Below are 27,516 nucleotides of genomic sequence, written 5' to 3' on the forward strand. Positions count from 1 at the left end.
AACTATAAAAATTTAATAAAAAAAAATCTATTTAATTTATTCTTTTCTCGAAAAACAGTCCCATTTTTATTGCCGAACAATAAAAAAAAAGAATATTGTTAGTTTTTGCTTGAAACACGAATAGAGTGTCTCTGTGTGTGTCTGTGTGTTTATGTGTAAGCACGAAGTGATCAGCTGTTTAGTTTTCCCCCTAACGTCTGACGCAATTGTTATAGTCTCGCAGTGTGACTGACTGACAGTCAGTCGTATGTCGAATGTGACGAGAGAAAGGAAATATTATTCATCCTTCTTTCTGCTGTTGTATATTTTTCTTTTCTATTTTTTCTTTTTTTTTGCTTTTTGGGGGTAAAATAAGGAAATAATATTTTTAGCATCATCATCATGACAAGAAAAAAAAAGGAACCAAAATGCGTGCACAAAGAAAGTTTTTTTTTATGTTTTTCAAAGTTAAATTCTAGTCTTTATAGGTGCATATTTTTTCTCCCCATTTTTCGCTGTGTTCACCTATACACCTAACACAAACCCCCCACCACCATTCCTGCCCCTATTTTCCCTTTCTTTGTCTCTTTCTTTCTTTCTTTCGTCGTCTCACTCTCACTCGCACTCACTAACTCACGCGGCTCCTTCGCGCATAATCCTTGCCCTCTGTCCTACTCGCTCCCTCGCCTACAAGAATCAGTCGTCATCCTTTTCTCAAGTAGTTCACATCGACTCTCAGGTTCTTCTTCACTTTTTTTTTACATATATATACATATATATATAGATAGATAGTTACGTTTTGTAAACTCGAGGAGTCGAAAAATCTGTTCTCTTGCACTCTTTTGAATTGATTTTCGATTTCAATTATTACACACACAGACACTTTGTCTCTATTTGTACATAGATATATAAATATTAAGGTAGGTCATTGGGTCGTTGAGCTTTGAACCTTAAAATTTTATTTCTATTTTTTAAAAACAAAATATTTTTCTTATTTTTTGCAATTTTTCTTTTTGGCAAATATTTTTTTTTAAGTAGTTATAACAGTGATGATGATAATATTAAAAATAATAAATGTAATAATATTAATAAAATTAATAATAATATTGATAATAGTATTAATTTAAATAGACAATTTTTTCAAATTTTTATTTTCGATAATTATTTTTTTAGAGTAATTTTAATCATAATAGTAATCGAAAGAAAAATATTTTTATTTTTCTAAATTTTTATTTTTGAAATTTATTTTCTCGTGGTAATTATAATATTAATAGTTATAAAAATTGTAAAAAAATTATAGTGAATATTAATATTGTAATAATTTATATTTTATTAAATTTTCAAATTACTGTCATAAATGATAATTAATATAATTAATATAAGTTTTTCTAAATATTTATACAATATTATTATTTTTAACAATAATTTGATTTAATAATATAATTGTTTACGAGAAGCAAAAATTTATTTTAAATATTTTTTGTGATTTTTTTTTCAAAAAATAAACATTTTGTTTTTTTTTAAATTTTTCGTTGTAATCATAATAATAATATTGTAATAACAATTATAGTGAAAATTAATATTATAATAATTATTGTAATACTAAATTTTTATTAGTGTAATAAATGATAATTTCTATAAAAATTAATATTATAAGTTTTTCTTAATATTTATAAAATTATTATTTTCGACAATAATTTAATTTAATAATATAATTGTTTACAAGGAGGGAAAATTTGTAAAATTTATTTTAAAAAATTATTTTCTTGTTTTTCTTCAAAAAAATTAACATTTTTATTTTTTTGTATTGTAATTGTCTAACAATAATAATTATTATTATTAACTTTTATAATAATAATAATTTTTATTATAAATCAATAAATTTTTTTACTAAATAAAAAATGCACACTATTATAATTATAATTATAATGTTATTTTAATAATATGTTGTAATAATAATTATAATTTATTTATTTATTAATTAAAGGTTTCAATAAACCCTTTCGCATCAAAAGTGCAAAGTTATATTATCATCATGTTATAACAATAATAATTTTATAATTCTCTAATATAATATATTATTATAATAATAATTATTTAAGAAAAAATATCAAAAATAAAGTTCAAAATAAATATTTCAAATAAATCAAATACATTCAAAAAAATAATAATAATAAATAATAATTATTATGAAAAATATTATAATTTTTTAAAAATATTTATACGATTGAATATTTTTCTTTTAATATTTTGTTTTAATAATAATTTTTTTTTTTTGAAAAAATTTCATTTTTTATAAATTCATTTTGAAATTATAATTATAATTTTCTTGGTTTCTTTTTTTAAAAAGTTCACAAATTGGTTTCCTTTGTCTTCAATTATAAATAAATTAATTAATTACATTTAAAAAAAAATATTAACAACATTTGTTGGAGTAGTTTGTATTGTAAAAAAGTGTTTATTAATGAAAAAGTGTATTTATTTTTGTAAGTAGCAATATTTTTTTTTATAAACATTAAGTAATTTTGGATGAAGAAAATATTTTTTTTTCTTTTAAAGAAGTTACACGACATGATTTCATAACGAAGAATTATTCTTGGCTATATAGATGTGCATAACAAAGCAAAAAAAAAAAATACTTAAATAAGTTTTCTAGACAATTTTTATTTTGGTCTCTGTATTCTTTTCGTGTTTTGTTTTTCTAACAATATGGAAATAATTTAAAAATATAATTTTCCATTTGTTTTGGAATTTTTCGTTTCGAAAAATTAGAAGTAATTTTTAATTTTTGTTTTTTTCTGCAAAATATCACAACCTACAATTTAAAATAATTTTTTTTATGAAAGTAATTTTTAAAGTTCAAAAATACTTTTTTGTTATTGTGAGAAAAATTTTTTTTTTACTCAAAAATAAACTTTTGGCTAAATGTAATTTTTATGGTTCAAAATTACTAATAAAAAATTGGAAAAACTAATTTTTATTCAAAAATACTTTTTTAAAACTAATTTTTAAAGTTAAAAAATACTTTTTTAAAACTAATTTTTAAAGTTAAAAAATACTTTTTATTACGATTATTACAAAAAAATTGATTTTTTTATTCTTAAAAATATTTTCGTTAATTAATGTAATTTTAAATTTACAAAAATATCGTTTTTGCTATTGCGTAAAAGTAATTTTTTACTCAAAAGTATTTTTAGCAAACAGTAATTTTGAGAGTTCAAAAATACCTTTTTTTCGTTATTGCTGAAAATTAAATTTTTACTCAAAAATACTTTTAGTCAAGAGTCATTTTTGAATTTCAAAAATACATTTTTCGTTAATTTTTTACTCAAAAATACTTTTGGTAAAGTAATTTTTGAAGTTGATAAATACTTTTAGACAAAGAGTAATTTTTAAAGTTCAAAAATATCTTATTTCAAAAAATTACTTTTGACTCGAAAGTACTTTTGGCAAAGTGTAATTTTTGGAGATAAAAATACCTTTTTTGTTTTTGCCCAAAAATTAACTTTTGACTCAAAAATACTTTTGGCAAAGTGATATTTTTAAATTTTACCTTTTTCGTTTCGGAAAGTAAATTTTTTTGGTTTCAAAAATATTCATTTTTTGTTGAAAGTAATTTTTTTCTCAAAAATACTTTCCTTAAAAAAAAGTAAAAAATACTTTTACTGACTAGAATTTTTCGATTATTAAAATTACCTATTTTGTTGAGAGTAATTTTTCACTCAAAAATACTTTTGATAAAAAGTAATTTTTAAGCCAAAAATACGTTTTCCATGGAAAGTAACTTTTTACTCAAAAATACTTTTACTGAAAACAATTTTTAGTTTCCAAAATATACTTTTTTTGTTGAAAGTAATTTTTTTACTAAAAAAAATACTTATTAATTATAAATATTTTTTTTTACTCAAAAAATACTTTTTCTTCAAAATATTTATTTAATTATAAATATTTTTTATTCAAAAAAATACTTTTTACTCCAAAAATACTTAGGTATTATAAATATTTTTTATTCAAAAAAATACTTTTTACTCCAAAAATACTTAGGTATTATAAATATTTTTTATTCAAAAAATACTTTTTACTCCAAAAATACTTAATATAAATATTAATTAAATAAAAAAATACTTTTTATTAAAAACGTACTTTTTAACTTAACAAGTTCTTTATATTCAAAAAATACTTTTTCACTCAAATACTTTTTAATGAAAACATCATTTAGATTAAAAATTACCTAGTTCGTTGAAAGTAATTTTTTACTCAAAAATACTTTTGCTAAACAGGAATTTAAAATTATTAAAATACCTTTTTCGTTGTTGATAATAACTTTTTACTCAAAAATACTTTTTCTAAAAACAATGTTTGAATTAGAAAAATATACCTTTTTGTTGATAGTAATTTTTTTTCTTGTTCTTTTTTACTGAAAATTCTTTATTCTGAAAGGTATTTTTCTACTAGAAAATTTCGAAATACAAAAATATACCTTTTTTTGGTGAAAGTAATTTGTTTTCCAAAAAATACTTTTCACACTAAAAATGATTATTAATTAATAATTATAAAAAATAAATATTTTTTTGCACAAATACACTTTACTCGAATAATACTTTTTACTTAAAAAAAGAGTACTTTTAATAGGAAGAAAAAATTTGACAAATTTTCTTTGTGTAAAAAATATTTTGAATTTTGTAGTGCAATATGTGTATATATATAGGTATATGCGAATGTGAAATTTTTGTTCTATTTTGACAAGCTCTCTCGATTACGCCAACTCTGTCCCTGATCTTAACATTCGACTTTAAACTTTTGTAACGTAAATCGATTTAAAAACAAATTGTGCTATTGTGCTATGACAAGTGTTTTAATAATAAATTGTCATATAGTTGAAATTTAATTTTTAACCGAATTAGAAAAAATAAATTAAATTGTTTTTTTCTTTTTTTGCATTATTAACAAAAGACGTGAAACAGAATTTTATTTATTTTAATTATTTCTTTCTTTATTTTTTTATTAATTTCATTAAAAAATTTTTTTATTATAATAATTATTATATTATTATAAAAGTAATTATTAATAATCATTATTATTTTTATTATTATTGTACTAAATAATAATTTAGTAATAATAATTTTATTTAATAATTTATACTAAATATATAAATAAATAAAAATAATATTTTTCATTATTATTATTATTATTTTTATTATTGTTTTTATTATCATTAAGTATTGTTTTATAAAATAATAACTTTGGAAAAATTATTTTATTAATTTATTTACTAATTTTTTTAATTGTTGTATTGTATTTATTTAATTTAAAATTAATTAATTTATTAATTAAAATTTATTCGAAAAATAATGAAATTAGAATTTTAATATAATTGAAAAACGATAATTTGTTACTTGCTCTTTGATGATTTAAATAATCAAGAGGTTCTTGAGCCTTGGGAATGAATCCAAAAATACCAAGTTTGTTTTCCAATTGAAAATGACTATTTTATTCGAAGGACCAATGACGTGCTCTTTCTGAATAGCAAAAATTTTATATAAATTTTATATTTTTTAAAAATATTTTTTTATATTTTTATATTTTTTATTTGAAAAGGAGTCTTTCTTAATTTTAATAAAAAAAAATGTTATGCAATTTTATAAAAAAAAAAAAAAATGTTATTCAATTTTATATAAAAAAAATGTTATACAATTTTTTTTTCATAATTTACAAAACTATTTTTTTTTCCTCTTACATTTTTCATTTAACGCACACGCACAAAAAACGAATTCTTTTTTTAATAATTAGAGCACAACTTCTTATTGACATAATTTTTTATCCTCGTATTATATATATTTTTTTAAAAGTGTTTTACCTTTAAAATTTAACGCAAATTTTCCTTTTTTGATCTTTTTATTTTTGAACTTCCTCTCAAAGTTGTAAATAGAAATAAAAGCAGATATTAATAGTTAAATATTTACTTCCGGTGTTTTTTCTTAGTAGGAAAAATTTATAATTAATACAGAAATTTTAGTTTTAGGTAATTTTTTTGATTGAGTAAAATAAAATTAATTTCATTAATTGGTATTTAAATACCAATTGATTTGCTTCCAATTGGTATCAAATTTTTGTACGATATTTACTTCCAATTGTTATTCAATTTTTATATTTGGTTTTCACTTCTAATTATGGTATTTATATTCGGTTATTATTTTTTGCTTCCAATTGGAAGCTTTATTCAGTTATTATTTACTTCCAATTGGAATTTGTATTCAGCTATTTGCTTCCAATTGGTATTTGTATTAAAACACCAATTGTAAGCAAATACTAATTATTTTATTCGCTTATAATTGATATTTCTATTCAGCCACTATTTGCTTCCAATTGGTATTTGTATTCAGTTATTTGTCTATAATTTATATTCGTATTCAATTATTATTTGCTTCCAATTAGTATTTATATTCAGTTATTATTTACTTATAATTAATTTTTGTATTCAGTTAATATTTGCTTCCAATTGGTATTTGTATACAGTTATTATTTGCTAAAAATTGTTATTTGTATTCAATTAATATTTACTTCCAATTGGTATTTGTATTCAGTTATTTGCTTCCAACTGGTATTTGTATTAAAACACCAATTGTAAGCAAATACTAATTATTTTATTTGCTTCCAGTTGATTTTGATTTAAAATTTTTAATTGCTTCCAGTTGTTTGCTTTAATATTTTTTATTTATTTTTAATTGTAAACTGCTTCTAGTTGGCATTTGCTTCCAATTGGTTTCGATTTTCAATTTTTAGTTGCTGTCAGTTGTTATTTGCTTCCAATTGGTTTTGATTTTTAATTTTTAGTTGCTGCCAGTTGTTATTTGCTTCCAATTGGTTTCGATATTCAATTTTCAGTTACTACCAATTGTTATTTGCTTCCAATTGATTTCGATTTACAATTTTTAATCGCTGCCAGTTATTATTTGCTTACAATTGGTTTCGATTTTCAATTTCCAATTGTTGACAATTGTTATTTGCTTCCAATTGGTACTGATTAAAATTTGCATATGGCATTATTGAAATTTGTTTTCAATTTTCTTGATTACTTCCTTAATTCGTTTTAAATTGTAAACTACATCCAGTTGGTATTTGCTTCCAATTGGTACTGATTAAAATTTACATTTACTTATTATTGAAATTTGTATTAAATTTTTTTTATTTTCTTTCTTAAATCGTTTTAAATTGTAAACTACTTCCAGTTGGTATTTGCTTCGAATTGGTTTTTGGTTAAAATTTACAATTGTTTATTATTGAAATTTATTGTAAATTTTCCTTGCTTTTTTCAACAATTAAATTTAGGTGAGTTTTTTTTTCTTTTTGAGTAATTTTTATTAATTAATTTCCATTTTAATGAATTAGAATTGGTGAGCAAATTTTATTTGCTTGTTTGTTTTAATTAAAAGTAAATAATAATTGTGAGGGAAATTAAATTGTCTACCACCCATGGACCATAGACGAAAAAGCAAAAAAGTCAATACCACAGGCGCCTCTTGTTTACGTGTTCTGTATTGCTTTCTATTTCCCTCAAGAAATTATGAAAAAAAAACAAGTTTGTAAATTAATTTTTTATTTCAAAAAATGTAAAAAATTTTTATAATTAAAAAACAATTTAAAAATATTTTTTTAATTAAAAAAAATTATTAATTATTTTTTTAATTATAAAAACAGATTTTTATTAATTTTTTTAATTAAAAAACATTAAATTTTTTTTTAATTAATAACAGTTAGTTAATTAAAAAATTAATAATAATTACTAATGAATTCCAATTAGTTAATTAAATAATAATTAATAACCAAATTTTAAACAATTTAAAAAAATTTTTACATACAATGTTATAAATTCTTTTTAAAAATTATTTAAGTTATTTTTTTAATGACAAAAACAGTTTTGTAAATTATATTTTATTAACAAAATAACAATTATATAAATAATTTTTTTTCGTAAAATATAAACAATTTAATCAATTACTTTTTTCAGTAAAGAAACAATATTATAAATTATTCTTTTAGTAAAAAAAAATGTTATTCATTAATTTTTATTAACAAAAACAATATTTTTTTTAGTAAGAAAAACAATTTTTTAAGTTACTTGTTTAGTAAAAAAATTTAATTAATCAATTTTTAGTAAGAAAAACAATATTTTTTTAGTAAGAAAAACAATTTTATAAATTTATTTTTATAGTTAATAAAAAATTATTAATTAATTTTTATAAACAAAAAAATATTTTTTTTTGTAAGAAAAACAATTTTATAAAAAAATTTTTTAGAATAAAAAAATGTAAATTTTGTTCTTTTCTTTTATGTTTCTTGAAAAATCTCTAATTTTTTCTCTAAATTTTTTTTGCAACAAAAAGAGGAGTCGAATTTTTTGCAAAGAATTAATAAAACTATTTCTGATAAATTATGAGCAATTAGCACTAAATAATGTCATTTTGCAAACATCTGATTAGCAATAATTTTCCCCTCAAGTTAAATGTCGTGATATATACATATAGTATATATAGCTATATAGAAGAATAATTTTAATCTGATATAATTTATCTTGACATTGAACTTGTTCAATGTTAATCATCAAAAACTTCGATAATCGAGGGCAAATTAAATTGTCTCAATTAATTTAACAAAAATCATTTATTGATTATAACAATATTCTCTAGTGAATAATAATGCAAAATTTTCCACTGATTTTCAAATAATTTTTAATGACATTTTGAATATAAAAAAAAATATTTTTCCAATTATTAATTAAATATTTTTTAATATAAAAAGATATAAAGCATTGGATTTTTTGTAAAATAAAAAATATTTTAAATCAATTAATTAATAAAATTAAAATAATTTTCCTGGTAATTAATTAAGTAAATTTATATTAATGAATTAAAAATTATTATTAGCATATTAAAAATAAATATTTATTTGAAATTTGCTTTATAAATTGGTAATTTCAGTTCCATTTCGTGTTTGCTTCCAATTGGTTTTGATTACAATTTATAATTGCTTCCAGTTGGTATTTGCTTCCACGTAGTTTTATTTTAATAATTTATTTTATTTTAAATTAATATTTATTGCCTTCAGCTGGTATTTATTTTCAATTGTTAATTGCTTCCAATTGGTTTTTTTACGATTTGACATTAATTATTGTTAGTATTTTGCTTCCAATTGGTTTTTATTTCTATTCATTAATACGTTTTTATTATATATCTTACAAATGTTTTTTATCCCCTTTTTACTTCCAACTGGTTTGAATTCCAACTTATATCTTTTTGTTAGTATTTTGCTTCCAATTGGTTTTTAATCCAGTTTGCCATTAATTTTTTTTTAATTATTTTGCTATCAATTGGCTCTTATACTAATATTTGTCAGTTTATTTTGTAACTATTTTGCTTCCAACTGGTTTTAATTCCAATTTTTAATTACTTTCTGTTAGTCTTTTGAAGCCAATTGACTTTCATTCTAATTTAATATCACTTTTTGTTAGTATTTTTGCATTGAACTGTTTTTCATTTCAATTTATAATTATTTTTTTTTTATCATTATTTTGCTTCCAATTGGTTTTCATTACAATTTGTAATTACCTCTTGTTATTTTTATCCAAATGTTTTTAATTGCTTTTTATAATTTTTTTTTGGTTTTGCTTCCAATTGGTTTTAATTTCAAATTGTAATTATCTCTTGTTAATATTTTACTTCCAACTGGTTTTAATTACAATTCGTAGTAACCTTCTGCTAGTATTTTGCTTCCAATTGGTTATAATTTCTATTTGCTACTTTCTGTTACTACTTTGCTTCCAATTGGTTTTTATTTCGATTTGATATTAATTTTTGTTAGTATTTTGCTTCCAATTGGTTTTAATTTAGCTTTTCCATTACTTTTTGTTAGTATTTTGCTTACAATTAAGTTTAATTCCAATTTGTAATTACTTCTCGTTGTTATGTATATCCAATTGTTTTTAATTACAATTTATTATTGATTCTTTTTAGTATTTTGCTTCCAATTGGTTTTAATTTCAAATTGTAATTATCTCTTGTTAGCATTTTGCCTCCAATTGGTGTTAATTTAAATTTATCAATACTTTCTGTTAATATTTTGCTTCCAATTGGTTTTAATTTAGCTTTTCAATTACTTTCTGTCAGTATTTTGCTTCCAATTAAGTTTAATTTCGATTTGTCATTGCTTTCCATTAGTACTTTGCTTCCAACTGATTTTAATTCCAATTTGTATTTACTTCTTGTTAACACTTTGCTTCCAATTGGTTATTACTTGAGTTTTCCACTTGCTTCCAATTGGTATTTGCTTCCAAAATTATTCAAGTCCAGTTTATATGTAAATACTTACAATTTGTATTCGATTTCAATTGGAAGTAATTATATCGTCCTCTTAGTAAAAAAAAATAAAAAAAAAATATTGTCCCTATTTTTTTTGTTTTTGTTTAATAATAATTAATATTGAAAGAAATAATATTGATTTTGTGTCTCTTTTTGTTTTTCAGGGATCACAGAATGGCGATACAAAATCGAAATTGGCGACAGAGCTGACGAGGGGAAGTTTTAGGAGAAACCATTTATTTAATTAATTTAATTTATCGTCTGTCTAATCAAAGGTGGGACGAGGCATTTCATTAATTGCTTTCCCCTGTCCCTCAATTAATCAGTCATGGATCCTTATTCGTTGAGGTGAGTTTTTAATTTTTTTCTTAATCATTTTTCTCATAAAAAGTGTTTTTTTTTCTTTCTGTAATTTTTATTATATTTTAAGAAAATATTTTTAATCTTCGGTCAATTGTAAAAAATTACTTTTTATTTTCTATCGTTTTTTTCATGAAAAATATTTCTGCTAAGATTTTTTATTTTGAAAAGTATTTTTGATTTAAAAGTTTGAAGAACTTAGAACTTTGAAGAACACAATACTTTTTTCTACAAAAAATACATTTCTTTCTAAAATACTTTTCGAACGAAAATACTTTCTGTTCAAAAATGTTCGAAAGTATTTTTCGTTCAAAAATATTTACGAATAAAAAATACTTTATTTTGTACAAAAATACTTTCGGTTCAAAAATACTTTTAGTTTTGTTTTAAAAATACTTTTTGTAGAAAAATACTTTTGGTTTAAAAATACTGTTATTCGAAAAATACTTTCCGTTCAAAAATGTTTCGTACAAAAATACTTTCGATTCAAAAACATGTTTCATTCAAAAATGCTTCTCGTACAAAAATACTTTCTTTACAAAAATACTTTTGCACGAAAAGTTCTTTCTATTGAAAAATGTTTTTGTTTTAAAAGTACTTTTCGACCAAAAATACTTACGAATAAAAAATACTTTTTCGTACAAAAATACTTTCGGTTCAAAAATACTTTTAGTTTTGTTTTAAAAATACTTTTTGTAGAAAAATACTTTTGGTACAAAAATATGGGTTATTTCAAAAATACTTTCCGTTCAAAAAAGTTTCGAACAAAAATACTTTCGGTTCAAAAATACTTTTCGTACAAAAATACTATCGACTCAAAAATATTGTTAGTTCAAAAATACTTTCACTTCAAAAATACTTTTCGTTCAAAATCAAACATTAATAAATTTTTAACGTGGAAATTTTGATTAGAACATTTAAAAAAATGTTTCAAATCTTTAAAAATTTCAATTTTTTTTTTTTTAACTTTTCCAAGTATTATTACTAGAATTATTGACTTATAAATAAGTTTGTAACTCAATTATATAATAGAAATTATCATTTTATATATTTTATACAGTATATATATAGAAAAATATTCTAGATAAAAATAAAAAAAATTTCTTGCTTGATGGTAAATAATAATTTTTTTCCTTAGATGTAGAATATAATTTTCATTTTTTTTTTGTAATGAAAACTTGTATTTAATATTTATTTTATTAAAGAATTTTATTTTATTTTTACTTTTTAGTATTGAAACGATACGGATTGAAAAATTTACGATTGACTTAAATTTACGATATTGAAGTTAATTATTATTTTTGTAGAGGACTTTAGAATTAATTATGGAGTGGAGTTTTGTTCTTCGTTGTTCAAATTGCATGTTTGTTGAAGGAGAAAAAAATTTTTTTTTATTTATTCGCGAATCGTAAATTTTCTATTGACTCTGAATCTTTTTTTTTTCTCCTTACTATTTAAATTTAAATAAATTAAATAAAAATAATAAAAAAAATCAATAAACTAAATAAATTAAAAAAAAATTCTATTTATTATTTAAATTTAAATAAATAAAATAAAAATAATAAAAAAAATCAATAAACTAAATGAATTAAAAAAAAATTCCAATTTATTATTTAAATTTAAATAAATAAAATAAAAATAATAAAATAATTAACAAACTATTACATTTAAATTTAATTAAAAATTAAAATTTTTAAAAAATTCTTTTTTTTATTATTTGAATTTAAATAAATAAAATAGTAACAATGATAAAAAATAAATGAATTAACCAAAATAATTACTTTTTATTTTTACTATTTAAATTTAAATAAATAAAAAAATAATACTAAAATAAACTTGAGGAATTTTAAAAAATTGTTTTTTTTATTTATTATTTGAATTTAAAATAAATAAAATAGTAACAATGTTAAAAAATAAATATTATTTAAATTTAAATGAATAAAATAAAAATAGTAATAAATTTTAATAAATAAATTAAAGTAATTTTGTATTTGTTTTTATATTTATTATTTAAATTTAAATAAAGAAAATAGTAACAATAATAAAGAAATAAAGTTCCAAATAAAAAAATAAAAGTACAGAAAAAAAATCATTTTTTTATTATTATTTAAATCTAAATGAATAAAATAAAAATAATAAATAATTATAAGTGAACGAAAATAATTTTTTTTTATATTTATTATTTAAATTCAAAGGAGAAAAATAAAAATAATAAATAATCCAAAATAAAGAAAGCAATAAATAAAAATAAACAAACTAAGTTGAATAAAAGAAAAGTTGAAAATATTCTGAAAATATAAGAGGAATACAAAATTTATAGCCGAGATGGAAAGTTAAAGATCGTGCGAATAATAATTTGTGTTTTTCGAGAGAGAGGGAGAGAGAAAGAGAGATATTTTCAATATCTATTTGAATTTGCCTTTCACGATATTTTTTAAGTGTAAAACTATATAATAATAAATGAAGTTGGCAAATTATTGCTGAGACTGTGGGGTTTAGAGAGTCACGTATACGATAAAAATTGTAAAAAAAAGACAATATAATTTTCCATCTATATTCAATTCTACACAATAACAATAGGAGGTTTGCAAAATGACGTGTCTATATTTTTATGTTTTCGAATATTGCCTTACATTATACCATATACACGTTCTTATCGAACTAAATCACTACAGACGTCCTGGTATCAATAATGACGTCACTAACACATTTGTCTGCATTTTATTTCAGTTTCTTTTTTGTTTCATTCATTCTGCCAAGTCATGAAAAAAATATTTATTTTAATTTAATTTATATATAATTAATATTAAAAATTAATTTATAATTTAAAATTAAAATTTTACTTCCAAATATTTGCTTCCAAAGGTTTTAAATTACAATTTTTCGATTTCAATTTTTGTATTTGCTTCCAATTGGCAGTTGCTTACTTTCTTTGAATTCAAATTTGCTTCCAATTGGTTTTTATTCCGGTTTGACATTATTTTTGTTAGTATTTTGCTTTCAATTGGTTTTTATTCTGGTCTGTCATTAACTTTTTGATAGTATTTTACCTCCAATTGGATTTTATACTAATTTGCCATTTAATTTTGCAACTATTTTGCTTCCAACTGGTTTTTATTCCGATTTCCCATTAATTTTGTTAGTATTTTGCTTCCAATTGGATTTTATATTAATTTTCAATCCATTTCATTTTGTAACTATTTTGCTTCCAACTGGTCTTAATTGTAATTTGCAATAACTTCCTTGTAGTATTTTGCTTCCAATTGGTTTTTATTCTGCTCTGTCATTAACTTATTATTAGTATTTTGCTTCCAACTGTTTTTCATTTCAATTTGTAATACTTTTTTGTTAGTATTTTGCTTCCAATTGGTTTTAATTCCAATTTGTAATAACTTCCTGTTAGTGTTTTTTGCTTCCAATTGGTTTTTATTCTGCTCTGTCATTAACTTATTATTAGTATTTTCTTTACAATTGGATTTTATACTAATTTGCCATTTAATTTTGAAATTTTATTGCTTCCAACTGGTTTTAAATAAAATTATTCATTTCTTTCTAATAGTGTTTTGCTTCCAATTGGTTATTAATCCGCTTTGTCATTACATTTTGTTCTTATATTTTGCGTTCAATAGGTTTTATTCCTCCTTTTTGCTTCCAACTTACTTTAATTTCAATTTATTACAACTTCCTGTATGTATTTTTCTTCCAATAGATTTTATTCCAATTTTGTTGCTTCCAACTGGTTTTAATTCCTATTTATTAAAGATTGCTAGTATTTTGCTTTCAATTGTTTTTTTCCAATTATTTTTTGTAAATATATTGCTTCCAATTGGTTTTAATTCCAATTTTTAGTAACGTCTTGTTAGTATTTTGCTTCCAACTGACCTTAATTAAAGTCTATTACAACTTTCTCCTGCTATTTTGCTTCCAATTAAATTTTATTTCACTTTTGTTGCTTCCAACTGGTTTTAATTACTATTTTTTATAGTATCTTATTGTCAGAATTTTGCTTCCAACTGGTTCTAATCGCAATATGTAATTACTTTTTAGTAGTATTTTGCTTCCAACTGGTTTTACTTCCAATTTATATTAACTTGAAATTAATACCAGTTGGAAGCAAAATACTAGCAATAAATAATGACGAAGTAGGATAAAAACCAATGGGAAAAAACCAGTTGGAAGCAAAATTTATTGCTGATAAAAACCAATTGAAAAAACCAGTTGGAAGCAAAATTTGTTGCTGATAAAAACCAATTGAAAAAAACCAGTTGGAAGCAAAATTTCTTGCTGATAAAAACCAATTGAAAAAACCAGTTGGAAGCAAAATTTGTTGCTGATAAAAACCAATTGGAAAAAAACCAGTTGGAAGCAAATTTTTTTGCTTCCAACTGGTTCTAATCGCAATATGCAATTACTTTCTAATAGTATTTTGCTTCCAATTGGTTTTTATCAGCAAAAAATTTTGCTTCCAACTGGTTTTCATTCCAATTTATAACAACTTATTTTAAATATTTTGCTTCCAATTGGTTTAATAACCTTTTTTTAATTTCTTTTAATACGATACTGACTATCAATTATTGAAATTCGCTTCCAATCTTTGTAAGTAATCAATAAAAATATAAATAATCATAAAAAAATAATACAAAATTCATTAACTAAATTAGCTCAATTATAAATAATAATAATATTATTATTAAATTTTTAAAATAAAATAATAATAATAATAATAATAATAATAATAATAAAAGTGTTAGCTAAAAATAATATTTTTAAATAAATGCAAATTTTTGTAGAAGAATTTTGTTTAACAAAAGTATTTTTTAAAATTATTGGTGGTTAAGAAAAAAAAGTCCTGTTGTGTGTGTGATAATAGAAAAAAAGAGTGAGATAAATAGTGTATTATTAATTTGCGAGAAATAAATTACTAGGTTGGTTTTTTTTTCTTTTTTTTTATGGTTTTTTTTTCAATGCTATAGAAAATAAGAGATTCTAGGGACGATAATAATTGACAAGCCTTCGGAAATGGGTTAAAGTGAATGTTCTCTATTAACTTTATTCCGAACGTTGGAAATTTTTTTTTTTATAACAATTTGTTAATATTTTATTAATTTAATGCTGTTCAAATCAAAACGTATCATTTTACTATTATTATTATTATTATTATTATTATTATTATTATTATTATTATTATTATTATTATTATTTTACTGTTAATTATTTTAATTTTTTTACTGTTTTCTTATTATTACTATTTTTATTATTCATTTATTTATTAATTAATTTATTTAAATATTTATTTGCTTATTTATTCACTTATTTATTTCAATATAAACGAGACAATTATTATTAAATTATTATTATTATTATTATTATTATTATTATTATTATTATTATTATTATTATTATTATTATTATTATTATTATTATTATTATTATTATTATTATTATTATTATTATTATTATTATTATTATTATTATTATTATTATTACTATTAGACGCATTAATGATTATAATTGAAAATAGTAAGTAGTGGAAATTAATCTTTTCGGAAAATTATTATCATTTGGATAATTAGTTGATCCTGTTATCAAACAGTAAATAAAATTATCTTTTCATTACTTTCCTCCTCGTTAAAAAAAAATCCACAGTGTTATGTCTCTAAATATTAATAACTATTATTTTCTTTATTAAAACTTTACATATTTGCATTAAATTTTCATTTATCTTTTCTTTTTTAACTTATGATTTTAAAATTCATTTGGTAAATTTTACAATAGCTTCCTCTTTTTTTCTTGCTCTTCTTTTATAAAATGAGAATGTAAAAAATAATAATAATAATAAATATTCGTGACAGAATAAATTTTTCTGAATATTTTCTTCATTCTTTTTTGTTTGCCTTTTGTGACAAATAGAAGATAAAAGAAGAAAAAGAAGAAGAAGGAGAGAAAAAAGAAAAACATTTAACTTACGTAATGTAACAAAAATTTAACGAGCAATAAATCTTTTTAAAATATGACAGATGCATTAAAATGAATTGAAAAAATTTGTTTTAAATTATTTGTTTTTGAATATGAAAAAAAATTGTAATTTTATATTTAATTAATTTGTTTATTGCTTATTTAACATAATTATTCATTTTTTTTGTTTATTATAAATAAATGGAATTCTTTTCTAATAAGTAATAATAATATTAAATATTTTTAGTATTATTTATATTAATATTTTTATTATTATTTATGTTAATTTTTTTTTATTATTATAATATTAATATTTTTATTATTATTTATGTTAATTTTTTTTTATTATTATTATATTAATATTTTTATTATTATCTATATTAATATTTTTATATATTATTAATTAATATTACTAATTATATTATTAACTGAAAAATTCGGAAATTAAATAAAAATCGACTAAAACTAAAGAGAACTAAACGATAACTAAAAAATAACTAAATAAAAATTCGTAAAAATTTCAAAATCTTGATTCTAAATAAGTACCTCACTTAGAAGTAGGTATTTGAAGAATATTAAAAAACTACTTAAGAAATACTTTGAAAAACTTTAAATAAATAATAAATAGAAATAGTAAATAAATAATAAAAATACTAAAGAAATGTTTAAAAAAACGTTGAAAAAAACTTTTAAAAAGTGATAAATAATAATAATAATAATAATAATAAAAATAATAATAATAATAATAATAATAAGAAAAAGAATAAATAATAAAATCAATAAATGACAATGTTTTCAACATATTTATATAAAAATATTGTCATGTATTTTTTTTTTTACAGGATAATAAAATTCAGAATTAAGTCAATAGAGAGATAAATACAAATAATAATTATATTCTCTTTCTGCCTTCATAAATAAATGTTGAGGAAATCATAAAAGAAAAATTATTTTCATATTTTGAAAAAATACAGTTTCGCAGAATTCCTATCGCTGTTAAGTTTATGTCAGGAATAATTTTTATTTTTTTTTTATTAAAAAGTAAAAAAGTGAAAAAAATACAATTAAAGTTCAATTTAGTTTAATTTCTGTTCAATTTATTTATACTAAAATATTTTTAATTTAGCTTAATTTATTTTTTATTTATTGTTAATTTGTGATATGGTAAATTAATTATATTACTGGAGGAAATTTATCTAATTGGAGAAATTAATTATTTTTACTAGATCTTTTAGAACACTTTTTTTCTGCTTTTATCAATTTGTCCTCAGAAGAGACTTTTTCATTAAAATGACTGCACGCGCCTGTATATTATTTGACAGTAAGTGTCAATAAATATATCCAGTTTATCGATATTCCGTTACTTGATATTATTTTTTGTTCGGGGAAAAAGAAGTTAATAATCAATAATCAAATTGCTTTTAATTAGCGAAAAAAAAATTTCTATTTAGAAAAATTTTTAATCGAAAGTGATTTAAAAATTATTTTTTGTAACTATTTATTCCATACGAATTTAAAAGAAATTATTAAAATATTGAAAAAGAATTTTAATTCAATTTTTATTTAAGTTTGGAAAATTTGTATTTTTATTTTAAAATTTTTGTTATTTTTAATTGAATTCAAAATTTTTGTAATTTAATTTTAATTTAATTCAAAAAATTTTGTAATTGAAATTTAAATCAGTTTTGAAAAATAATTTCCTAGAAGAAAAATGATAAAATTCTATTTTTCTTATAGAATTCGACGAAGAAATATTTTTTAAGTTTGAATTAATTTTTTTTAGGTAAAATTGCAATTATTTGTCTAGACTAATATTTTTTTAAATATATTTTCAGTGTCGAACGCGAGGCGTCAAAAAATATCGAAGAAAATGAGAGAGAATGCTTTAAGGATGCTATTGTTTCGAGCAGAAGTTTAAATAAAGGATTCGTGGAGCCAACGAAAATCAAAAATGCAATTCCCGAGGTAATGGAAAAAGAAATTAAAAACTTTTCTACAAAATTTAGGAAATTAAAAAGTTTAAAAAAGCCTTTGGAATATTTTCCAATATCCCTTGCATTAAAGTACAAAAAAATTTGTTTGTTTACAATATTTTTTCTACATGGAAAAAAATATTTTTAAAAATATTTTTTTTATAAACTAAGATTTTCAAAAATATCAAATTTAAACCCTTTTGAAATTCAATAACTTATAAGAAAATTCTTAAAAAACATGAAGAAGTCAATCACTCTAAGTCTTCGACTCGAAGTGATTCACTTCTTCATGTTTTTATAATAATTAAATATTAAAGATTACCCAGTGATAAAATTATTATTTTATATAAAAATATTGTTACTCTAACTTCTTCGAAATTATTTTCATCATTTAAATTCAATTAATATTTTCCAGAATTTTTAACTACAATTTTTCTTTAAATTAATTATTAGTTAAAAGTACGAAAAATTTATAATTTCAAAGATTTGAATTTAGAACCTTTTCAAAAATCAATTATTTCTAAAAATTCATGCTTTAATGCTTTTAATATTAAAATTATTATCTAAAATTTTAACCGAAATTCATTTTGAAATAAATTTGTCATGGAAAATTCTACGATAATTCAATTATTAAAATACGAAACTAAATAATTTATTGAATAGTTGAATGTTTCTTAAAATTGAATTTTTATGAAGAATTTTATTAACAACTTTTCAAAATAATTAATTTCTTTTAAGGAATTTAATTAAAATTTTACAAAAATTTATATATTGAATTAAAGAATTTTATCACATTTTTTGGAAATAATTGAAAACTTTTGAAGAATTTTATTAAAAATTTTAAAAATAATTGAATTAATGGGAAAAATTTAATTAATAATTTATGAAAGTAATTGAATTCATGCAAAGAATTTTATTAAATTGTGCAAAAAATAATTGAAATTTTGACAAGAATTATATTAAAACTTTTGAAAATAATTGACTTCTTGAGAAGAATTTCGGAACCTATTTATAAAAATAACTTAATTCTTGACGAAAATTTTTCAAAAATTTTGAAAATAATTTAATTTTTGCAAAGTATTTTATTAATTTTCAAAAGAATTGAATTCTCGTGATAAATTTTGTTATTTATCAAAATAATTGAATTTTTGAAAAGAATTTTATTAAAATTCCTTAAAATAATTGATTTTTTGGGAAGAATTTTGTTATTTATCGAGATAATTGAATTCTTTCGCAGAATTTTATTATTTATGAAAATAATTGAATTTTTGCCAAGAATTTTATAGAAAATTTTTTTAAATAATTAAATTCCTTTGAAAAATTTTATTATTTATGAAATTAATTGAATTCTTGCCAAGAATTTTATATTAATTTATGAAAATAATAGAATTCTTTTGCAGAATTACTTAAACATTTTTGATAATAATTGATTTTCTGCGACGAATTAAAAGTTTTTTATGAAAATATTTGAATTATTGCAACGAATTTTATTATTTTATTCAATAATTGAATGTTTTTTAAACTTGACTTCTTTTGTTAAGTTTTAATAAAATTTTTAAGAATAATTGCATTTTTCGAGGAATGTATTTAAAATTGTATTAAAAATATTTAAAATTCTGTGATGAAAATAATTGAATTCCTAAATGAAATTTTATTATTTATAAAAATAATTGAATGTTTTCGTAGAATTGTATCAAAAAATTTTTTCAATTATTAAATTTTTTAATAAATTTTATGAAAATAGTAAATATTGAAAATTATTGAATTACAAAAAACTTTTGAAACTAATTGAAATTTTGCAAAGAATTTTATTTAAATTTTTGAAAATAATTGTTTTTTTCAATAAATTAAAAAAAAAACCCTGAAAATTGAATTTAGACAAAAATTTTTATTAAAATTCCTGAAAATAATTGAATTGTGCAATAAATTTTTTAAAAATTCCCCAAAATTGGATTTAGACAAAAATTTTATTAAAATTCATGAAAATAATTGAATTTTGCAACAAATTTTAATTAAAATTCCTGAAAATTGAATTTAGAAAAAAATTTTATTAAAACTTCTGAAAATAATTGAATTTTGCGAAGAATTTTATCAAAATTCATGAAAATAATTGAATTTTTCAATAAATTTTTTAAAAAATCCTGAAAATTGGATTTGGACAGAAATTTTAGTAAAACTCCTGAAAATAATTGAATTTTGCAATAAATTTTTTTAAATTAAAAATATTTAAAATTCTGCAATGAAATCAATTAAATTCCTAAAAGAAATTTTATTATTTTTGAAAATAGTTGAATGTTTTCTTAGAATTGTAACAACAATTTTTTTTCAATAAAATTAAATTTTTCAATAAATTTTACGAAAATAGTAAATTTTGAAAATTATTGAATTGCTAAAAACTATTGAAACTAATTGAAATTTTGCAAGAATTTAATTTAAATTTTTGAAAATAATTGAATTTTTGGCAAAAAATTATGCTATTTATAAAGATAATTGAATTCTTGACGAGATATTTGTTAAAATTTTTAAAAATAATTGAATTTCTTCGAAGAATTTTATTACTTTTAAAAATAATTGAATTCTTGTGATGAATATTGTTATTTATGAAAATAATTGAATTTATGTGAAGAATTTTGTTATTTATCAAGATAATTGCGTTAAACTTTTAAAATAATTAAACAATATTTAAAAATCAATTGTGGTCAGAAATAGAAAAAAAAAATTTTCCAGTAATTTTAATAAAAATTTCCGACTTTTCCCTGATTTCCCTGACCAATTTTACTTTCCCTGACTTTTCCCTGAATTCTCTGATTTCCCTGACCTGTGACAACCCTGAATATGGAAAATATATTTTAAATTTTATAAACTTTTTTTGTGTAGAATTTTAATTAATTCTATTAAAATAAGCTGAGAATTTCACCTCAAAACCTTGCAATATGCTCCAGTGTCCCTTGTACTAAGCAATAACCTGTAAAAAAAATATTCTCTGTTAAAAAAAATATGTTTAACTTTTAAAATTTTTCCAGTAAGAAACAAAACGTGTTATTATAAACTTGTAAATATTTTTTTCAAACAAAAAAACAAATTTTCGAGCCCCAGCAGAGTTAGTCTTCCATTTTTCCATAGTTTATTTTTGTTTGTAATTTATTTTTCAAGAGAAGAAAATTTGTATTTATTTAGACGAAAAATATAACTTAATTAGAAAAATTATTTCTAAACAATTTTAATAAAATAAGCTTAAAATTTGACCTATTATTTATTTTTTATTATTATTATTATTTTTCAATTGTCATTATAATTTTTGTCTTTAATTCTCTTTTAAGGTGACAGCATGTATAATTGCGGCGTCTTTTCACATTGCCGTTGGCCTAAGTATGGCATATTCGGCAGTTATTATTCCAGTTTTACAAAAAGTATCGAACTCGACTGACATTCATTCAAATTCAAGTTCGACGAATTGGACAGAGCCCGAGGAATTGCATGCAACAAAAGAAGAATGCTCCTGGATTGGTAATATTTTTTTTAGTATAATTTAAAAATTTAAAATAATTTATTCTAAAAGAAAGAGTATTTTCTTCTCTTATTTCATTTTTACGTTCTTTCTTCAACTTTAAATTTATTGAATATAATAATAAATACAATAATATAAAATAATAATAGCAAAATAATTTATAAAAAACAAATAATAATAATAATTTTTTATAATAATAATAAAAATAATAATTATAAAGCGAAAAAGACATATTTTCTTTTATTTTAATTAAAAATGTTGTTTTTAATTTTTAATAGGAAATCGTTTTTAATATTTTTAATTAAAATTTAAAATTAAAATAAAAGAAGTTAAGATTGGCAAAAACGGAAATAATTGTAAATAAAAATATTTAATAGCAATAGAAATAATATATCAATACTAATAATAATAATAATAAAAATTTATAATATAATATTAAAACACAATAATTTTTACAAACTTTATTTAAAATAAAAAAGTTTTCCGTCTCTTTAAAAATTTTCCAAAAGCATCAGGATAACAATATTGATTTAATAAATACAAATTTTGTTTAATTTCGGTTAGAGTAACTCATCCAGATTAATTACGCGAAACACTTTGCGTGCCATTATAGTCACATGATAATATAAATTAGCGAGCCTTGAATCATTTTTATCTCTGTCCTTCAACTTGGAAATGCCGGTAATTCTTTAAATAAAGTCTAGACATTTATTTTTATTATTGTTATTATTTTTCATTATCTGTCTTATTATTAAGTTTTTTTTTGTCATTTGGATTTATCTAAATTCTGTTTTTATCAATATTTTCTGTAACTATTATTTTTTTACATAGTGATTATTATCATAATTATTATTATAATTATTATTAATACCCATTATTATAATTATTATTATTAAAATATTTCTATTTTATTTTTATATAAAATAATAATAAATTTCAACAGGAATTCAATTAATTATAAATAGCATTTTCAAAAAAAAATTTCGAAAAAATCAATTATTTAACAAGATTTTTATACAAATTCTTCGCAATAATTCAATTACTTTCAACATTTTTCAAGGAAACTCAATTTAAAAAAAAAAAAATTTCATAAAATTCTTAAGGGGAATTCAATTATTTTAAAAAATAACGAAATTTTTCACAAAAATTCGATTCTTTTTAAAAATTTTACTAAATTTTTTCGCAACAATTCAATTATTTTAAAATATTTTAATAAAATTGTTATAATATTTCTTTGCATCAATTCAATTATTTTTAAAAATTTTGATAAAATTTTTTACAATAATTCAATTACAAAAAAATAAAAGAGAAACTTCTTAGATATTCAATTATTTACAAAATTATTTAAAAACTTTCTTTAAAATAATTCAATTATTTTCAAAAATAATAAACTTTCTTCGCAGAAATTCAATTATTTTCCTTAAATAGTAAATTATTTTCAGGAATTTTAATAAAATTTTTTCAATTTAATTATTTTCATAAATAATAAAATTGTTCTCAGGAATCCAATTATGTTCAAATATTTTAATAAAATTGTTCAAATGAAATTAATTATTTTAAATACAATTTTAATTAAATTTTTTTTAAATAATTCAATTATTCTTCTAGATTTTAATAAAATTCCTTCCAAGAATTCAATTATTAAAGATAAATAACAAAATTATTCCCGAAAATTAAATTATTTTCATAAATAATAAAATTCTTCTGAGGAATTCAATTATTTTCAAAAAAATTTAATAAAATTTCACCCAAACATTCAATTACTGTCAAAAATGTTAATAGAATTCTTTGTAAAATTTAATTATTTTTAAAAACTTGTCGCACATCAATGATTTTTAATATCTAATATTTTCATAAAATTTCCAAACGGAATTCAATTATTCAAAAATTTTTTTTTTAAAAATCTTCGTAACAATTCAATTATTTTCATGAATAATAAAAATTTCTCAGAAATTCAATTATTTAAATTAGAATTTGCCTAAAATTAGTTGAAAAAAATTAATTATTTAAAAATTTTCATAAAATTCTTCGCAAGAATTAAATTTTTATAAATAAAATATTATTTTTATAAATATTGAAATTCTTTCATGAATAAAAAAATTCGTTGTAAGAATTAAATTTATTAGCAGGATATAAAAGAAGTAAATATTTTTGATGAAAATTAGGAAAATAAAAAATAGGGAATGTAATTTTTGACAGTGTTGTGAAGTGTTTAAAACAAGTTTTTTTGGTCATCAAGTTTAATTTTTCGATAGCTATTTTTTTACTACTTTTTTTTTAGTTTGAAAGCTACTGTTTGCTACTTTTTTAAAATTAATTGTCGAGTACGAAGTCTGAATATTTAAATTTAAAACTTAAAAATTCCCAAAATAGTAATACATAGTGAATTGAATAGTAACAGTAAATGTAACGCGCTTCGAAGAAAGATACCTGAGTAGCAAACATTTTTAGGTTATGTTTTAAAATTTTCAAGTGAAAGTATAGAAAAAAGAAGAAATAAAAAAATCTCTATTTACTTTTTTATCTTTATTTTATATTTTGATTATCTGTTTACTAATTAATAATTTGTTTCCTCCCCTTAATAGCGAGTATCGTGATTCTTTGTACCCCAATTGGTGCATTTATCGGAAGCTTTCTAATGGAATCACTGGGAAGAACGCGAACACTACAATTGGGAACGATACCGTGCGTTGGAGGTTATGTTTTAATAGCGTCAGCGCAAAATTTACCAATGATTTTTATTGGCCGTGTATTGGCCGGTTTGGCCACGGCTCTCGCTACATCGCCCGCCATTGTTTACATAACTGAAGTTGCGAGGCCTGAATTACGTGGTGCCTTAATGTCCTTTGGACCAACATTAGCATCATTTGGCATGCTCTTGGCATATTTGATGGGTGCCTTTTTACCGTGGAGAAATGTCGCCTGGTTTAGTATTATTTTCGCCATATTCCCCGTATTTTTAATTCAATTCATCGTTCCCGAATCACCGGTTTGGCTTGTTTCGAAGGGGAAAATTGAGGAGGCACGAAAGAGCTTGGAATGGTGAGTTGAACAATTTAAAAAAAAAGTATAATAATAAGTTAATAAAAGTTTAAATCTATAGGAATCGTTCAAAGACTATATCATGATATTTTAGATTAATTTTTCTAAGTGAAAAAAAATATTTTTATATTTATAAACTTTTTCAGGTAGAATTATAAATAATTCTAATAAAATAAGCTCAGAATTTCACCTTAAAAAAGCCTTGCAATCTGCTCCAGTGTTCCTTGTACTGAAGTACAAGAAAATGTCGTCTACAAATTTTTCAAATTTATAAACTTTTTTTCAGGTAGAATTATAAATAATTCTAATAAAATAAGCTCAGAATTTCACCTTAGAAAACCCTTGCAATTTGCTCCAGTGTTCCTTGTACTTGTAATAAACCTGTAACAAAAATGTTCTTCGTTAAAAAATGTTTCACTTCTATGGTTCTAGTTAAAAAAAAAGTGTTTTTAAATTTGTAAATATTTTTTTAACTCTACTGACATTCTTTCAAATTTAAATAATAAATTTTAATTTTTTAATCAGTAAATAGTACCTATTATTAAATACTTTTAATAATTTTTGGGAATATTAGGTTTACTATAACCAATTCTTTAAAATAATTATAACTCGATTCGCAGGTTCTACAAATTTGAGGACGATGGAAAAGCTTCCGGTCTAGAGACGCAATTCACGACAATTATGAAGGAAAATGAAATTCGTCTGAGCGATCAACGACGAAGTAAACGAAGTGGTTTCTTAACGAAAATTCAGGCATTCCTGAAACCAACCGGATGGAAACCAATGTTCATTCTATTCTTGTTCTTCCTCTTTCAACAATTCTCAGGAATTTACATTACTCTATTTTACGCTGTTAATTGGTTCGATGTAAGTATTTTTTTAATTTTCTTCTTTGAAAGAAAAAGTAATTGTAAAAAGTAAATAATTGTTTTTAAAAATATTTAAAACCAAAATCTCTGTAGAATATTTTGAATTTAGTAAAGAAGTAAATTAATATTATTAATATTAATATTTGAATATTGAATAAATATTTCTATTTACTTTCCAGGGAATCGAAGTAAATGCATATATAGCTTCAATTTTAGTTGGCTTGACACGATTTTTATGTTCAATGGTGAACACTGTTCTTCTCCGAAGATTTAAGAGGCGAATTCTCTGTATTATCTCCTGCTTTGGAATGGCAATTTCCATGTCGATTTCCGGTTATTATAGACTTAAAATCGAGGAGGGAAGTAACGATGGAAATTGGGTGCCTGTATTTTGTCTTTTACTTTATGTCTGCACGTCGATGATTGGAATGCTAACGATACCATGGACAATGACTGCTGAACTTTTTCCCACTGAAATTCGTCATATTGCCCATTCGATAAGTTATTCGATGGCGAATTTATTGATGTTTGGCGCAGTTCAGAGTTACTTTGGATTAATCGAGTTTCTAGGAGGTAAACAATTTTTTTTCTTTTTTTTTCTTTTCTTCTTTTTCTTTTTCTCTTTTCTTCCTTCTTTTATTTTTTTCCTTTCTTCCTTTTTTCTTTTTTTTCTTCCTTCTTTAATTTTTTTCCTTTTCTTCTTTTTCTTTTTTTCGTTTTTTTTTCTTTTTTTCCCCTTTCTATATTGATTGTTTCTTTTTTCACAGCTCCGCATCGTCTGCACTGGTTTTTCGCTGGCGTTTCAATTGGTGCGGCGGTATTTGTCTGGCTATTGCTTCCGGAAACTCATGGCAAGAAACTCTCAGAAATTGAGGAATATTTCCACAATAATTTCATTGCTGTCGGTGCTGAGTCAAAGGAACGAAAACGTCGTATTAAGAGGCGACAACAGCAGAAGGCGAAAAACGCCGCTAGGGAACCGTTAAATGCAAAGAGTCCTCAGGCGGTTTAATTAGAACAAAAAAAAAACAAAAAAAAAACAATAGCAAAATGTTAGTAAAAAGTGTCAAGAACAATAGGGCAAAAAGTGGCAAAAACGAAAGCGAAAAATAATAGTGAAGCAAAGGCGAAAAAAAAATAGTAAAAAAAAAGCAGTAACAATAGTAAAACAAAGGCAAAAGCAATTGTGAAAGAAAGGCAAAAACAATAGTAAAACAAAGGCAAAAATAAGGGCGAAAGCAATAGTAAAATAAAGGCAAAAACAATAGTAAAAGAGAAGCAAAAACAACAAGAAGAACAAAGGCAAAAAGAATAGTAAAAAAAACAAAAGCAATAGTAAAAACAAAAGCAAAAGTAAAAACAATAACAAAAGAAAAACGAAAAGTGAAAGCAAAGATAAACGTTAAGAAAAAAAGAACAAAAGCAAAAAATAAAAAAAGAAAAAAAAACTGAGAACAATATTCAGAGGCTAATTA

General features: G+C 20.7%; 1 protein-coding gene across 2 annotated transcripts; it reads left to right on the forward strand.

The window, feature by feature from the left end:
- The first annotated feature begins 597 nt into the window (after positions 1 to 597).
- Positions 598 to 27,151, forward strand: LOC122512100 (facilitated trehalose transporter Tret1-like). 2 transcript variants are annotated; one of them, XM_043627758.1, is made up of 8 exons: positions 598 to 718; positions 10,499 to 10,682; positions 18,485 to 18,614; positions 21,943 to 22,129; positions 24,716 to 25,172; positions 25,793 to 26,039; positions 26,221 to 26,614; positions 26,809 to 27,151. In XM_043627758.1, exons 2-8 carry the CDS (start codon positions 10,663 to 10,665, stop codon positions 27,051 to 27,053), a joined length of 1,680 nt encoding a protein of 559 aa, XP_043483693.1. In that variant the 5' UTR covers positions 598 to 718; positions 10,499 to 10,662; the 3' UTR covers positions 27,054 to 27,151. The 2 variants fall into 2 exon arrangements, with proteins under 2 accessions (XP_043483693.1, XP_043483684.1); XM_043627749.1 differs by having other exon boundaries at positions 664 to 899.
- Positions 27,152 to 27,516: the final 365 nt, after the last annotated feature.

Source organism: Leptopilina heterotoma, unplaced genomic scaffold, assembly GCF_015476425.1.
Source record: "Leptopilina heterotoma isolate Lh14 unplaced genomic scaffold, ASM1547642v1 Lhet_123, whole genome shotgun sequence".
Classification (NCBI taxonomy): domain Eukaryota; kingdom Metazoa; phylum Arthropoda; class Insecta; order Hymenoptera; family Figitidae; genus Leptopilina; species Leptopilina heterotoma.